General features: G+C 39.2%; 1 protein-coding gene across 3 annotated transcripts in view; it reads right to left on the reverse strand.

The window, feature by feature from the left end:
* Positions 1-17,222, reverse strand: part of LOC128744343 (remodeling and spacing factor 1-like) — a 165,706-nt gene that overhangs the window by 61,456 nt on the left and 87,028 nt on the right. For all 3 annotated transcript variants that reach the window (XM_053841263.1, XM_053841262.1, XM_053841264.1), the window contains one exon: positions 7,723-7,919. In XM_053841263.1, coding sequence (XP_053697238.1) covers positions 7,723-7,919 — 197 coding nt within the window. The remainder of the gene's footprint in view (positions 1-7,722; positions 7,920-17,222) is intronic.

The following is a 17,222-nucleotide window of genomic DNA, read 5'->3' on the forward strand; positions in this document are numbered from 1 at the left end:
TGCTTTGCTTTACAGTAAAACTTTATTCTTGGTAATTTTTTGGTATCCCGGATGAACTGCGATCGCAAGAGATCCCCTAAATTTTTTTCAATAAATTTAAAAATTTCGTCTGTCATATTGTTGCCTGGAATTTGATGCATTATTGTTATGTTGACGTTATTTTTTCTCCTGTTGTAATTATCGCGCCTGTAGTTGTTTTGGTATCTGTCGTGTGGTGTCGTGTTTCTGTTGTCGTATCGTGGGTAAGGTCTTGGTTGGTTCCGTTGCGTGAAACGTAATACGTTTGTGTTAGGTATTTCGTTTTCGTTCTCTGTGGCTCGTCCGGTAGCGTGTGTGACTGTGTTGAATGTTCAGCTTTTATTATTAGCTGAGAACGGTCATTTTTCAACCCGGCGCCTAGTGCCTTTATTCCGGCTTTATTTGCCATTTTTGTTGCTATCTCTAACGGTATTCCGTCGTGGATATAGGTAGCTTCCAGCTGATCGGTCAGCTGTTCTATGTCATTGGTGAATTTAGTTAGTGGGCCGGCTTGTTGTGAGCTATTTAGTTTTGCTAGTATCACGTCAGGTGCGATGTGATGTTTGCATTTTTGTTTAAGTTTATTTATAAATTCTTCGATCCAGCCACGTAGCCAGAGGTGGGGGCCAGGAGGCCTTTCTTGGCTCCTAATACATTATATGCATATCTTATTGCTTATAAATATAATACATCACAATACATTTAATGTATTGTAGTTCTAAACGCAAAAATATGCATATAAAACAGTTAAAATCAAAATTGGGCCCCGGGCCCCCCCTTCTGGCCACGTGGCTGCTTCGATCGTCTGTGGTGTTGCGCCAACAGCTGATCGAGCTTTTCGTTCCAGTTTGGATAAAATAATTTGGATAGCTGTTTTCTCGGTGTCTCTCGTGACCATCGTTTGGAGTGCGCTAAGTGCTGCGATCATGTTATCCAGTTTTTCGCCGTTGCCGTCATACTGAAAAACCAGGCTAGATGCGATTTTAATAACTTCTGCGCCCATTTTTTGTGTTTAGTTTTTAATTTTAATTTAATAGCAAATGTTGCTGCGTAAGTTGCAGTAAATAGAGATAGTTTGGGTGTTTTATTTCCCAACGAACTTTTTATGTGTGCTTCAATATCTTGCACTAAAAGGTGAGTGTTGTTTTCCTTGGAAATGTTTAATATTTGATTATAAATTAGCTTTGCCTTGGCAAGTTTTTCTGAGAGGCTGTCTAAATAATCTCTCGTTATAGGTCGTGTTTTTATTTCTCGCTGTAAATTTTGAAGTTTATTGAACAATATTCTGATTTCATCTTCCATCAGTGATATTGCAAATTTTGTATAGCTGATGGGTGTATATGCCCTTAGTAGCGGAGAAGATAGAACCAAATACACCTTTTATTACATAGTGCGTCTGAGGGCTCTTATGTAGCATACGTATCGGCGGAGAATCGACTTAGTGGAGACACATGTAGATATAACTTTACTTCACAATTTTCTCACAAGGTTAAAACAATTTGGATTGTAGTTATAGATTTATTATATGAATTTTTGTTTGTATATAATAATTAAATTGTCAATTCCTTACCATGCCATGGCTATGGCTCTTCCACCTATGTGTCGTTCTGCAGCTGTTGTGTGTGTCAAAACCCCTTGCCGTGTGGATACGATGACAACACCGGTGATGCTCGGTAGCTTCCTTGCGGCGTACTCCAGCAACTCCGTGGCTCTTAATGTCTTTCCTAAAACCGTCAGTCCTTGCAGCGTCCTCCTGCGTATGGTAAAGATGCCGCGCTGGATACTGACACTGATCAGTTTTTCGTCGTGTAGTAGTTCCACTGTTTCCTTGGCTCCGACCGAAGTTAGCAGTACTCGTGGTGTTGCCTCTGTGTATAGCTGCTGCTTCAATGATCGCAACTCTGCTTCCGCAATTCAATTTTTGTCGATTGTTATTGTTGAAAGTGCAATTTGTTTACGGATTTCGCTATTTGTTCGCATCCGTTCGTACTTGCAAACCGCGCGATATGCGTCGTATGCGATAATAATTATCACACCGATCGTGCACGCGTACGCTAGGATCGTCGTCGCGCCAGCTTGTTTTTCCAACTGTGCAGTTTGTTGCACGTTGTTGTCGACGATTCGAATGATATCCTCTTGTTGGGTTTGTGGTTTTTGCGTCGATTGTTCGTTGCCCATTATTTGCCGTGCACTTCACTTAAAGTGCTTTTTTTTTGTTTTTGGTTAATGTTTTTCTTTTTCAATTGGTCACTTCGCACATTGCACTACGCCGCTTCTGGCGCCGACCACTTTGGTGCCGGCCACGGTTTGCCGCTGTGGTCTATGACTAGGTTATCGATTGATAACACATCCACCTGCGGGGTGTCGATGTATTCTTCCTGCGGCGGTTCCGCCGGCGAATCGGGTAGCATCACGCACTTGTGTCTGAAGATTGCAGGTTAAACGTTACGTGTCGAATTTACGAGAAAATAAATTTCGTATCTCACTTTTAAGGGAATTAATCACCTAAAGATTTCTCTCACAAGAAGGGGCTTATTATACCAAGAAATGTTTCTAAAGACACTATATGCGAAAAACTTCACGTTTTGGCGCAATATTACACGATCACGTATTTCGCTGTTTGGACCACTGTGCATCCGCCGTGTCGTACACTAGCGTCCGGTTCTCGAAGTAGCTTTTAAGCAACCTGCATAGATGATCCGGTACCCTCGTCCTATGCAGCGCTAACGCGATTGCACCCCAGTTAGCGCTGTTAAAGGCGTTTTTGACATCGATTGTGACTATGGCACAATACCTGTCGCCTCGCCTTTTCCGCTTCATAGGCTTCTCGGCCCTCTACACCACGGACTTTATGGCGTCTACAGTGGACTTCCCCTTACGGAAGCCAAACTGTCAGCCTGCCAGTCCGACATCGCTTTCCACCACAGGCGTCAGCCTGTTTAGGATTACCCGCTCTAGCAATTTGCCCAACGTGTCCAATAGGCAAATTGGCCTGTACCTGAAATTCGCATACCTCTAGGCAATTCTGAAGCGTCTCTCTAAACATATCGGGATATGCTTGGATCGCCACTTTGAGTGCCTCGTTCGGAGTCCCGTCAGGACCGGGCGCTTTCTTCGTGTTTAAACCCCTGGCAATTACGATGAGTTCGTCATTCGTGACCGGAATGAGGAAATCATTCGATTGACGGTACGGGGTCGGAGGCCACCAAACTGGATCGTGTTGCGGAAAGAACCCTTCCACGATGACTTTCAGCTTAGCAGACAAAAAACGCTACGTAGTAGTGAAGTACGCCATATACATATGACTGCTAAAAGGAAACCACACACTATAATGTATCTCTAGCATCGCAAATGACATAAGTGCAATAAAACCTTTAATCCGTCTTTCCTAGCGTTCCCTTGAGAAAAATGCAAAAGACCTACTAACACCAGTAAACCGGGTGTATCGATCATATCTTCTAACATAAGTAATAGGCATTGCTTACCGTTATACTATTTTTACAAGACTTGCGGCTCCTTTAAGTTAACACAAACGAGCCAAATGAAATAAACGAGATAATTAAAAAACTACAAGATATACAGCCCTAAGCGTTGTACGAATGGGTGACGTAGGACTATATCAGATCATTAAATTAAAGACTAATGTAAACTGCATTTTTGGCATATGTGGGTTTATAAGAATCTGTGAGTGCCATTGTTTAAGTGAATGTTTAAGAGAGAGCGATATATTCAGAGTCAATTCTTCATTGAATGCAATGGTGGCTTTGAAAACACGTGGACGGGGGTTCATAACTACAACGCCTGCGACCATTGAGACATAAAAGATTTCTTTTAAAAATCACTTGGTGCTTCATAAAGGTTGAAATAATAATGAATAACCAGCCCACAGATTACACGGTATGACAAAAAAAAATTTCTAATATACTTTGCAACTGACCTAGTGTACGTTGTTAGTCACACCTAGTACATCATAAAAATACATATGACATCATCCTAACACCCCCAAAATTTCAAGTTATTCTAAAAAAACTTTTTTTTTGGCTAGGTGTACGCATACTATCATGAATAACTCAATAATTTTCTAAGCAATTTTAAGTCCTTCATACATTTTTGGAAAGCTTAGAGGACAAGCTTTCAGGATATATACACATTCACTATGGTTCTACAAAAGTTAGACGAGATTTTTTCAATTAAATATGAAATTTTACTAAAAAATGAAATTTTTCTCACTTTAGGGGTCCTTAAAGTGACCTTAAAAATGACCCACATTCCTAAGCTCAACATCACTTGTTTTATATTCAATCCCAAGACTTTGGTCAAAATCAACTGAGCATCTTATACACGATGCAAGATTAGGCGGGTGTTATATAAGAAGCAACAAATTCTACAACTCTTAAAAATGGTCTCAAATTTGCAAATGTTGACCGATTTGGCTGAAATTTTGACCAAAGACTTAGGATTGAATATAAAACAAGTGATGTTGAGCTTAGGAATGTGTCATTTCTAGGATCACTTTAAGGACCTTAGCTTAGGAATGTGTCATTTCTAGGATCACTTTAAGGACCCCTAAAGCGAGAAAAATTTTAATTTTTTAGTTAAATTTCATATTTAATTGAAAAATCTCGTCTAACTTTTGTAGAACCGTAGTAAATGTATATATGTCCTGAAAGCTTATCCTCTAAGCTTTCCAAAAATGTATAAAAAACTTAAAATTTCTCGGAAAATTATTGAGATATTCATGATAGTATGTGTACACCTAGCCAAAAAACGTTTTTTTGCAATACCTTGAAATTTTGGGGGTGTTAGGAAGATGTCATATGTATTTTTATGATGTACTAGGTGTGACTAACAACGTTCACTAGGTCATTTGAGAAATATTTTTTCCGTGTAACACCGTGTTATTGTATTAAATATGATTATGCGTAGCTTGACATGTTTCAATAATGTTACTTTTAGTCGCTTGTGACCTTTAAAAGGGCCATTGGTTACAAATAACATTAAAGCCAAAGCACGTTCATCGCAATTATGACGTGTTATTCGAATGTCCTTTTCTTTTGATATGAATGCTAACAGGTACGTAAGTTAACGGCGTCGTTTTACTGTCTTTTGCTCCGAGAAGGATTTACTAGTTTACCTTCACAGCTTACCGCTTGTTACGTAGCAGGAAATATGGTACATACACACTTAAAAAGTTCGGTAAAATTTACCGAAATTTCAACAGCCGAGCAGTTCGGTAGAAATGTCGATGGTGCAAATCGATGTTTACGGAGCTTTAGTAACGTTTGGTAACATAAAAAATTTTACCGAACGGTCGGCTGTTTAGATTTCGGCAAAATTTTACCGAAGTCGGTGCTTTTTTTAAGTGTGTACGCAAAAATTTCTGTTTTATTTGTATGAGAGTCCCTATCCTCCTACCACAGGGGTGAGGGGTCACAAGCAATCATAAAATAAATTCATGCCTCCATAAACCCCTACATGACACATTTGGTTCCATTTGCTGATTAGTTGTCGAGCGGAGGAAATTTGTATTTTATCCCCTTCTTAAAGAAGGCAAAGGTTCACCATAGAAAAAAATCCTGCCACCAGAAACCCCTACATGCTAAATTTGGTTCCATTTGCTTAATTAGTTCTCGAGTTGTGAGAAAATTTGGGTTTCATTTGTATAGGAGCCCCCCCCCCCCCCTCTTAGAAGGGGAAAAGTACACCATAAAAAATTCTTACCTCCAAAAACCCCACATGCAAAATTTGGTTCCTTTTGATTGATTAGTTCTCGAGTTATGAGGAAATTTGTATGGGAGCCCTCTCTCCAAAAGAGGGGAGGGATCTCAATTCACCACAGAAAAAATTCTTGCCCTCTGAAACCCCCGCATGCCAAATTTGGTTCCATTTGCTTGATTAGTTCTAGATATATGAGGAAATTTGTTTTTTATTTGTATGGGAGCCCCCCCTTTTAGGAGGGGAAGGGATCTCAATACACAATAGAAAAAAAATCCTACCTTCTAAAATCCCCACATGCCAAATTTGGTTCCATTTACTTGATTAGTTCTCGAGTTATGAAGAAATTGGTGTTTCATTTGTATGGAAGCCCCCCCTCTTAGAAAGGGAAGAGGTCTCAGTATACCATAGAAAAAATTCTTACCTCCAAAAAACCACCACATGCCAAAGTTAATTCCTTTTGATTGATTAGTTCGCGAGTTGAGGAAATTTGTATATTATTTGTATGGGAGCCCCCCTCCTAGAAAAGAAAGGGGTCTCAATTCACCATAGAAAAAATTCTTGCCTTCTGCAACCCCCACATGCGAAATTCTAGTTCTAGATTTATGAAGAAATTTGAATTGCATTTGTATGGGAGCCCCCCCCCCCCCTCTTAGAAGGGGAAGGTGCCTCAGTACACAATAGAAAAATATGCTACCTTCTAAAACCCCATGTTAAATTTGGTTCTATTTGCTTGATTAGTTCAAGATTTATGAGGAAATTTGTATTTCATTTGTATGGGAGTCCCCCCCCCCTCTTCGAAGGGGAAGGGGTCTCAGTACACAATAGAAAAAAAAATCCTACCTCCTAAAACCCTCACATGACAAATTTGGTTCCATTTGTTTGATTAGTACTAGATTTAGGAGGAAATTTGTATTTCATTTGTATGAGACCCCATCCCTCTTAAAGGGGGAAGGGGTTTCAGTACACCATAGAAAAAAATCCTACCTTCTAAAATCCCCACATGCCAAATTTGGTACCATTTGCTTGATTAATTCTCGAGTTTTGAGGAAATTTGTGTTTCATTTGTACGGGAACCCCCCTCTTACGCCGTCGATAAAATTGCTGTCTCGCCCCCAAGGCAAGGCATGAGAATCTAGGAATTGTTTGTTTGACTCTTCTTTCACTCAACTTTCGTATTCTGCTAAGACGCTCAAAAACAAACTTTTGTTATATTATATACTGTTTATGTGCTTCCACAACAGCGCAATGTTGATTCAATGTTAGATTAAACTAAATTAATTTTGCTTCTTTTGTTATTTGCTTATTGCTAGGAAGTTTCATTTTGTTTACAGTTTTACATGAGAAATTGGGAATTGTTTGTTTCAAAACGCTATATCGCGAGAACGGGACGGAACACCTTGCGGTTTTGAGTGATTCTTATGTAAAAAAGTCTGAGGTACGATGGTGTTGAAATTGTTGAGATCAAAATGTGCTCATTGAAAGAAAAATACAAATTTAGTTTTCAGATCAAAAATAAAAGTATTTGGCAGCACTGCCGCAAAAAACTAATATTCCTCAGATGATTTCCCATGAAAATGTAGAACAGAGTTTCTTTCTAAATTGAATATTTACGAAGAGATAAGCAAAAGAAAATAAGAGAATTTGACGAAAATGATGCTTTTCTAATAAAAGGGGAGGTTCCCAAAAATCGAGGGAAAATCCAATCGGCACCAAACTTGGGATTTTTGCTTCTTGACCCAAAACGAACAATCTGGCCGAGTTTGGTGAAAATCCGAGAAGGTTGATTACAGGTGACTCGGACATTTGATGACCCATATGTTATGTTAAAATTTGGTTCAAACTCGAGCAGGTCGATTACACATTTGAAATTTTTTTGGTCGTCGCACATGGAATGATCCATATTCCTATACTTAGTAATTTAAAAAATGTTTTAGCAGATAGGCTAAGACACGCCGTGTGAATTAATTCAGGTTTTATATTACATACCTTGCCACAAGATTCCATGTTTCATCATCCATGTTCTCTCGAAAAATTTTAATGCTGTAATGTCGATCCATAATGCACCAATAGCTGTTACCGAGAGAATCTTTACCCAATGGTTTGGATCGCAGTTCTTCAGCGGTTAATCCATTGATGTATCCTTTAAATTTGATGTTTCGATCAAATTGTGCTTCCAGTAAAACCTTGATGTACAAAAAAAGTCAATAGATTAATATGTTATCGCAGTAAACTCTGGAGTTGGAGTGTCCCAACGAATATCAAATTCCTAATCACCTAGTTTTAGATACTATTACAAGTTACCATTATCAGCTCAAGCTCAAACTACTATTAGGATTACTTCAAATGGAGAATGTATTCAAATGGCTTATTTCCTCACTCATTATGCTAAAAACGCAACTTTTTCATTCAACACAATGAGCAGAACAGCTGCCACAGATGAAAAATACATCTATGCAAAAGGAAACAGACCACAAATAAAGAGAAATATAAACAGACGTGAGTTTCCCATTGTGCGAAAAATGAGAAACTTTCGAAATCGCGACAGAACTTGACTCTATGCAGACACAATGAATGTACTTATCTTGATCTTCTCCTTCCCCTTTTGTTTATCCGCCTCTGCATGTGTCAGTCTTGTTCTTGTTTTACCCGTATATTCGTGATGAAGTTGTGGCCTGCGTCGACTTCACGTCGTTGTGTCCAACGTCTAAAGGTACCAGTACACTGTTTGCTGAATCATCCAATATTTGATCTATTTCATCAAATAAATTTGAAACCCCGTGTACTGACCCAACCAAATTTTATTTTTCAAAATGTCACCGAGCTTTTCCAATAAAATTTGGCGGTTTGTAAAACAGTGCAATATGTCAATCAAATTAAATTTGTTTTCGTAACGTTTTGCGCTGTTCGCCGGTTTGTTTGCTTGAAATTTATCAAAAAAGCTCACAATGTTTATTATTTGAACTGCTGTCATAATCGAATTTGGTACAGGAAAAATAGTGCAGAAAGGAAGTTTTGCAAAGGAAATGACACTGAAATAAATCAGGACATTATTGAATCAATAGTGAAAAATTAAAAAAATCATGAATAATGAGGAAATCACTTTATAGGTAGACCTGTTTTTCGAACATGAATTGTTTAACGGGCATTTAGCAGTCATTAACTTTTGGTCGGAGAGCCCAATTTCGGAAGCAGTTTTTGGACCCAATAGGTGGGGTCTGGTTGTAAAAATGTAAATACTGCCTTCTTCTTGCCAATCTGAACACAGCGAATATATTATCATGAATAGGAAGATAGCTGTGTGACATTCAATTTTATTCTGGTTTTGTGTATCGCAAGTAGTGCGCTGTAATCGCACAGTGATGCGCTATCCAGCTTTTTACACCATCTGCCATAATAACGGACGGTATCAGGATTGCTAATGTGCGACTGTATTAGTGGTTTGTATGCATCGTGAAAAAATTTTCGCAACGAAAAAAAATTTGGAGATGCAAACAAACAGCGTATACGTATACGCGGCGAAGTGTGCGTGCGGTTAATGTCAGCAATCTCTATAATACGTACTAGTACTCCATAAACTATGTACATTACAGCAAAAATTAGACTGCAAAAATGAAATACTGCGGAAAAATAATGCTGTCCCAAATTTATGCATGCACCCTAGGACAGGACGTGCCAAGTGTCAACCGCGGCGTTGACCCAAAATGGACCCAATTTCTGATTGGCTGAAAGCGACGAGCAACCGTTGACTGGAAAATATAACGCGGTATCGCTTTCAGTGTTGCTGAAACTCATTAGTGGGAATACGACGATAATGTACTATACGTACGCCATCCAAATTGATCATCATTTAAACAGTAAACAAACAGTAAGAAATGAGTCATAAGAACATAGCCAAACTCTTCCGTTCGCCGCGATGCACAAGCACCAGCACCGTCGATCGGCCGCACATTTTATGCTGACCACGCTGCTCGTGGTCCGGCATCGAACTGTGTTCGGCAAGGGTCACATTACAAGCATTACGTACAAAGCGCAATTGAACAATCTATACCTATAAAGAAGGATTTCTGTCTGTCTGTCTGTCTGTCTGTCCTGTGTTCCTTATAGAATCAAAAACTACTGAACCAATCGGCGTGAAAATTTGCATGTAGAGGTTTTTGGGGCCAGGAAAGGTTTTAGTGATGGTTAGAGACCTCTCCCCCCACTAAGAGAGGGGGCTCCCATACAAATGAAACACAAATTTCTGCATAACTCGAGAACTAATCAAGCAAATAGAACCAAATTTGGCATGTGGGTGTTTTCGGTGACAAGAATTTATTCTAGGGTAATTTGAGACCCCTCCCCTCTTTATAAGGGGAATTATAACTCCTCTCCCCTTTAAGAGGGGGGGTTTCCATACAAATTTCCTCATAACTCGAGAACTAATCAAGCACATGGAACCAAATTTGGCATGTGTGTGTTTTTGAAGACAAAATTTTTTTCTATGGTGAATTGGGACCCCTCCCCACTTTAAGAGGGGGGGGCTCCTATACAAACGAAATACAAATTTCCTTATAACTCGAGAGCTAATCCAGCAAATGGAACCAAATTTGGCATGTAGGTGTGTTTGGAGGCAAGAATGTTTTCTATGATGAATAAGAACCTCTCTCCACTTTAGGAGGGGAGGCTTCTATACAAATGAAATACAAATTTCCTCATAACTCGAGAACTAATCAAGCAAATAGAACCAAATTTGGCATGTGGGTGTTTTCGGTGACAAGAATTTATTCTATGGTAAATTGAGACCCCTTCCTCTTTATAAGGGGAATTGTAACTCCTCTCCCCTTTAAGAGGGGGGTCCTATACAAACGAAATACAAATTTCCTCATAACTCGAGAACTAATCCAGCAAATGGAACCAAATTTGGCGTGTAGGTGTTTTTGGAGGCAAGAATGTTTTCTATGATGAATAAGAACCTCTCTCCACTTTAGGAGGGGAGGCTTCTATACAAATGAAATACAAATTTCCTCATAACTCGAGAACTAATCAAGCAAATAGAACCAAATTTGGCATGTGGGTGTTTTCGGTGACAAGAATTTATTCTATGGTAAATTGAGACCCCTTCCTCTTTATAAGGGGAATTGTAACTCCTCTCCCCTTTAAGAGGGGGGTCCTATACAAACGAAATACAAATTTCCTCATAACTCGAGAACTAATCCAGCAAATGGAACCAAATTTGGCGTGTAGGTGTTTTTGGAGGCAAGAATTTTTCCTGTGATGAATTAGGACCTCTTCCCACATTAGGAGGGGGGGCTCCAATACAAATGAAATACAAATTTCCCCATAACTCGAGAACTAATCAAGCAAATAGAACCAAATTCGGCATGTGGAGGTTTTTGGAGGCAAAAATATTTTCTACGGTGAATTAGGATCCTTCCACACTTCAAGAGGGGGGCTTCTACACAAATGAAATACAAATTTCCTCATAATTCGAGAACTAATCAACCAAATGGAACCATATTTGGCATGTGGGTGTTTTTGGAGGCAACCATTTTTCCCATGATGAATTAGGACTTCTTACCTTTTTAGGAGGGGGGGGGGGGGCTCCCATTCAAACGAAATACAAATTTGCTCATAACTTTAGAACTAATCAAGCAAATGGAACCAAATTTGGCATGTGAGAGTTTTAGATGGCAGAATTTTTTTTCTGTGGTGTATTACGACCCCTTTCCCTTTTAAGAGGGTGGGCTCCCATACAAATGAAATACAAATTTCCTTATAATTTGAGTACTAATCAAGCAAATGGAACCAAATTTAGCATGTAGGAGATTTTTGAGTCTTGAATTTATTTTATGATAGTTAGAGACCTCTCACCCCTGTGGTAGGGGGATATGGACTCTCATACAAATAAAACAGAAATTTTTGCGGAACTCAAAAACTAATCCAACTCGAGAAATTCGAGACTCTTCCATAAAACATTAATCAATAACAAGACCACAAAAACTATCTATAGTAACACTAGATCATTCAGGACGAGACGGTCGCGAGTGTTGCCGGTGACCCGCCGTCGGAAGCACCGCCCACTGGGGGGCTTGCAAAACTCGAGAAGTGACAAAGATCATCCGAGATTCATGATTTATGTACAACACAGGTTAATTTGTGGCAATACGAAGTTTGTCGGGTCAGCTAGTATGCCTATAAAAATGGATTTCTGTCTGTCTGTCTGTCTGTCCGTATGTTCCTTAAAGACTCGGAAACTACTGAGCCGATCGGAGTGAAAATGTGCATGCAGGATTTTTTGGGGACAGGGAAGGTTCTTATGATAGTTAGAGACCCTTCACCCCCCTAAGAGGGGGGGCTCCCAGACAAATGAAACACAAATTTCCGCATAACTAGAGAACTAATCAAGCAAAGGGAACCAAATTTGGCATGTTGTTGGAGGCAAGAACTTTTCTATGGTGAATTGAGACCCCTTCCCTCTTTGAGAGGGGGGGAGGGTGGTGGCTATTTTACTGTGAGGAAAAATAGCAATATTATGTTATGTATATCGTTAAGTAACTGCCAAAATGAATCATCTAAGGTTGAACTCCTCAGAAACTTGCAGGTCATCCGAGATTCACGATTTATGTACAACACAGTTTAATTTGTGGCAATACGAAGTTTGTCGGGTCAGCTAGTTAAATATATAGAACCTTTTTTTTGATACCTGCTGTCTCGGTAGTCTATCTCGTTTTAACATTAAGAAACATTGTAAACTACCAAGTATCGATTCCAAAATATCGATTTGTGACAATTCGATGTCACAATTCGAGTATAAATAGAACAGTCTTTGAATAAATGAAGAGAATTGATTCCTATCCACCGTTAAGCTAGGAAGTTCTTATTGCGCCCCCTTGGCCTTCCGGACCTTAGGTGCTGTGCTAATAGATGACATTCCGCTTCCAATGACCCCCTAGGCCTTTCGGACCCATGGGCTGTCATTGGAGTGCTTAGGCCCTGCTGGCAGGAATCTGTCGCGAGTAGTCCGCCTCGTTGCGCACAAAGATAACCGCGAGTGCAGAGAGTGTTATAATCATGTTAGATGGCAGACCGTATTATAATTATGTTAGATACATGACCTAGCGTCACATTATAGCGCTTGGCCACGTAAGAACATAAACATACCGACACCAGCTGAGCGATACTTTTTGCAAATCAAACCTACGTAATCCGAGAAGGAAGCAGACGGCAAGATATGCAATTCCAGTGTCTAACTCGTTAACGTGTACGCGTTAACCGGTGCGAGTTGGGTAATGGAAATGCGATATCATGCAGTAAACAGAATTATGTGTACCTGAAAATTTCGCGATTTCACTGCGGGACCGATCACCCCAATGTGTCAGCAAACTTTTAGGCAATCACAATATATATACAGTCGATATTTGTATAACGCGGGTAATTGGGACCGCGTTATAAGAAGCGCGTTATACAAGTACACGTAGCATATGGAAATTGAGTTAATTGGGGCTATACCTGAATTTTACAAAATTTCGAATCAACACGACCATGGTTCCTTTGGGAAAGATGTCAAGTATATATTTTTCCATCTTACAGATGCTTGGTGAGACAGAAAAAATCGCCTCTTGGTCTTCCAGAGCTTCCGGAACATCCGGTAAATTTAATATAATAAAGTAATATATATGTAAAGTAAACAATACGTAATATAAGTAAAGTAAACAATACGTGCTATTCCAAAGCCAACATGCGATTCTCCGACAAATACGGAACATCCGTAAAAGTGGTCAACGAGCGAAATTGTTCTTTAAGTTCGGAATTATGTTTATCCAACCTCGAATTGAACAATATGAAATGGGAATATAAATTCATCGCGTTGACGAAAGCAACAAAGTTTTCGTAGCCTGTTCGCTCTTACAAGAAGCCCCATTCTGAATTTGTGCAGGAAAAGGTGAAAACAAAAGCAATAACACTTCTCTCTCACTTTTTCTCAGGCAAAATCCATAAAAATATTAGATACCGTCAACGCGGATTTCGGAATGGCCATGGCTAACTACGATGGTTAGATTTCTGTTAAAATTTTCCCAGAAATGCACAATACTTGGTGAAGAGTTTATACAAAAGTTGATATATTTGCTATTAGATTTGTAAGTATAGTAAATGTTACCGGAAGTTCAGTTTACTATACCACATCTATCAAATTACACTAGCAAAATTGGAAATTTCAACAAACTGGCGAAATAACCTCATTTATTTGTCAGCGAACATTTTATAACAAACCTTTTTCAAATTGTAGCGCGGACTTCAACATGAATTTTCACTTATTGTTCACTTTGACGGCAAATCCTAATTTTCCAGTGAACGTTTTGGCGGCTATGTCGAGTCGTGTCGGGTCGTGAGCGGCCTATTTAGTTGAGGATTGCTGATATTCCATTTCATTTTGATCTGTTACAAATTAAAAAAATTTGCATTTCCAGTGACCAATTTCAGGTAAGCTTTGAATTTTTTCCCGGTAAACCATCCAATGGCCAAATTGAGTCACAAATAGTCGAAATATACTTCTAGTGTAGTCAAATTACACTCGAAATATTCACGATATGTTCTGAATTTTTCGGAGGACCACCTTATGGCTTTCTAAGGTCGGTTATTTATTACTTTGTTTTTAATTCGTATTAATTACCCGACTTTAGTTACTTCAAAAATATTTTACCAATTTTAACCAACTTTACCAATAAGATAATTTCAACGGATATTCCGGAATCTCCAGCAGGCCAACCCGTAACTTTGTGGTTTCCGTATATCACTTAGAGAGTCAACTGTTATATGCCCTACAACTTCTTAAAAGACACCATGGTCATATCTGTTCAAAAACGCTCAAAATTCGAGTTTGGCCCCAATTAACTCAATATCCATATGCTACGTGTATTTGTTATACGCGGAAAACCGCGTTATAGAAATATCATGGTACCCGCGCTATAGAAATCCGCGTTCTACAAATCCGCGTTATAGAAATCTCTACTGTATATATATATATATATATATATATATATATATATATATATATATATATATATATATATATATATATATATATATATATACTAGCTGACCCGACAAACTTCGTATTGCCACAAATTAACCTGTGTTGTACATAAATCATGAATCTCGGATGATCTTTGTCACTTCTCGAGTTTTGCAAGCCCCCCAGTGGGCGGCGCTTCCGACGGCGGGTCACCGGCAACACTCGCGACCGGCTCGTCCTGAATGATCTAGTGTTACTATAGATAGTTTTTGTGGTCTTGTTATTGATTAATGTTTTATGGAAGAGTCTCGAATTTCTCGAGTTGGATTAGTTTTTGAGTTTCGCAAAAATTTCTGTTTTATTTGTATGAGAGTCCATATCCCCCTACCACAGGGGTGAGAGGTCTCTAACTATCATAAAATAAATTCAAGACTCAAAAATCTCCTACATGCTAAATTTGGTTCCATTTGCTTGATTAGTACTCAAATTATAAGGAAATTTGTATTTCATTTGTATGGGAGCCCACCCTCTTAAAAGGGAAAGGGGTCGTAATACACCACAGAAAAAAAATTCTGCCATCTAAAACTCTCACATGCCAAATTTGGTTCCATTTGCTTGATTAGTTCTAAAGTTATGAGGAAATTTGTATTTCGTTTGAATGGGAGCCCCCCCCCCCCCTCCTAAAAAGGTAAGAAGTCCTAATTCATCATGGGAAAAATGGTTGCCTCCAAAAACACCCACATGCCAAATATGGTTCCATTTGCTTGATTAGTTCTCGAATTATAAGGAAATTTGTATTTCATTTGTACAGGAGCCCCTTCTCTTAAAGTGGGGAGGGGTCCTAATTCACCATAGAAAATTTTCTTGCTCTCGAAAACCTTCACATGCCAAATTTGGTTGCATTTGCTTGATTAGTTCTCGAGTTATGAGGAAATTTGTATGGAAGTCCCCCCTCTTAAAGGGGATAGGAGTTATAATTCCTCTTATAAAGAGGGGAGGGGTCTCAATTCACCATAGAATAAATTCTTGTCACCAAAAAAAACACCCACATGCCAAATGTTGTTCTATTTGCTTGATTAGTTCTCGAGTTAGGAGGAAATTTGTATTTCATTTGTACAGGAGCCCCCCCTCTTAGAGTGGGGAGGGGTCCTAATTCACCGTAGAAAATTTTCTTGCCCTCGAAAACCTTCACATGCCAAAGATGGTTCCATTTGCTTGATTAGTTCTCGAGTTATGAGGAAATTTGTATGGAAGCCCCCCCTCTTAAAGGGGAGAGGAGTTACAATTCCCCTTATAAAGAGGGAGGGGTCTCAATTTACCATAGAATAAATTCTTGTCACCGAAAACACCCACATGCCAAATTTGGTTCTATTTGCTTGATTAGTTCTCGAGTTATGAGGAAATTTGTATTTCATTTGTATAGGAGCCTCCCCTCCTAAGGTGGGGAGAGGTTCTTATTCATCATAGAAAACATTCTTGCCTCCAAAAACACCTACATGCCAAATTTGGTTCCATTTGCTGGATTAGCTCTCGAGTTATAAGGAAATTTGTATTTCGTTTGTATAGGAGCCCCCCCCCTCTTAAAGTGGGGAGAGGTCCCAATTCATCATAGAAAAAAATTTTGTCTTCAAAAACACACACATGCCAAATTTGGTTCCATTTGCTCGATTAGTTCTCGAGTTATGAGGAAATTGGTATTTCATTTGTACAGGAGCCCCCCCTCTTAAAGTGAGGAGGGGTCCTAATTCAACATAGAAAATTTTCTTGCCCTCGAAAACCTTCACATGCCAAATTTGGTTCCATTTGCTTGATTAGTTCTCGAGTTATGAGGAAATTTGTATGGAAACCCCCCCTCTTAAAGGGGAGAGGAGTTATAATTCCCCTTATAAAGAGGGGAGGGGTCTCAAATTACCCTAGAATAAATTCTTGTCACCGAAAACACCCACATGCCAAATTTGGTTCTATTTGCTTGATTAGTTCTCGAGTTATGCAGAAATTTGTGTTTCATTTGTATGGGAGCCCCCCCTCTTAGTGGGGGGAGGGGTCTCTAACCATCACTAAAACCTTTCCTGGCCCCAAAAACCTCTACATGCAAATTTTCACGCCGATTGGTTCAGTAGTTTTTGATTCTATAAGGAACACAGGACAGACAGACAGACAGACAGACAGACAGACAGACAGACAGAAATCCTTCTTTATAGGTATAGATATAAGATATATATATATATATACCTATAAAGAAGGATTTCTGTCTGTCTGTCTGTCTGTCCGTATGTTCCTTATAGAATCGAAAACTACTGAACCAATCGGCATGAAAATATGCATGTAGAGGCTTTTGGGGCCAGGAAAGGTTTTAGTGATGGTTAGAAACCCCTCCCCCCACTAAGACGGGGGGCTCCCATACAAATGAAATACAAATTTCTGCATAACTCGACAACTAATCAAGCAAATAGAACAAAATTTGGCATGTGGGTGTTTTCGGTGACAAGAATTT

Source organism: Sabethes cyaneus, chromosome 3 (genome assembly GCF_943734655.1).
Source record: "Sabethes cyaneus chromosome 3, idSabCyanKW18_F2, whole genome shotgun sequence".
NCBI lineage: Eukaryota > Metazoa > Arthropoda > Insecta > Diptera > Culicidae > Sabethes > Sabethes cyaneus.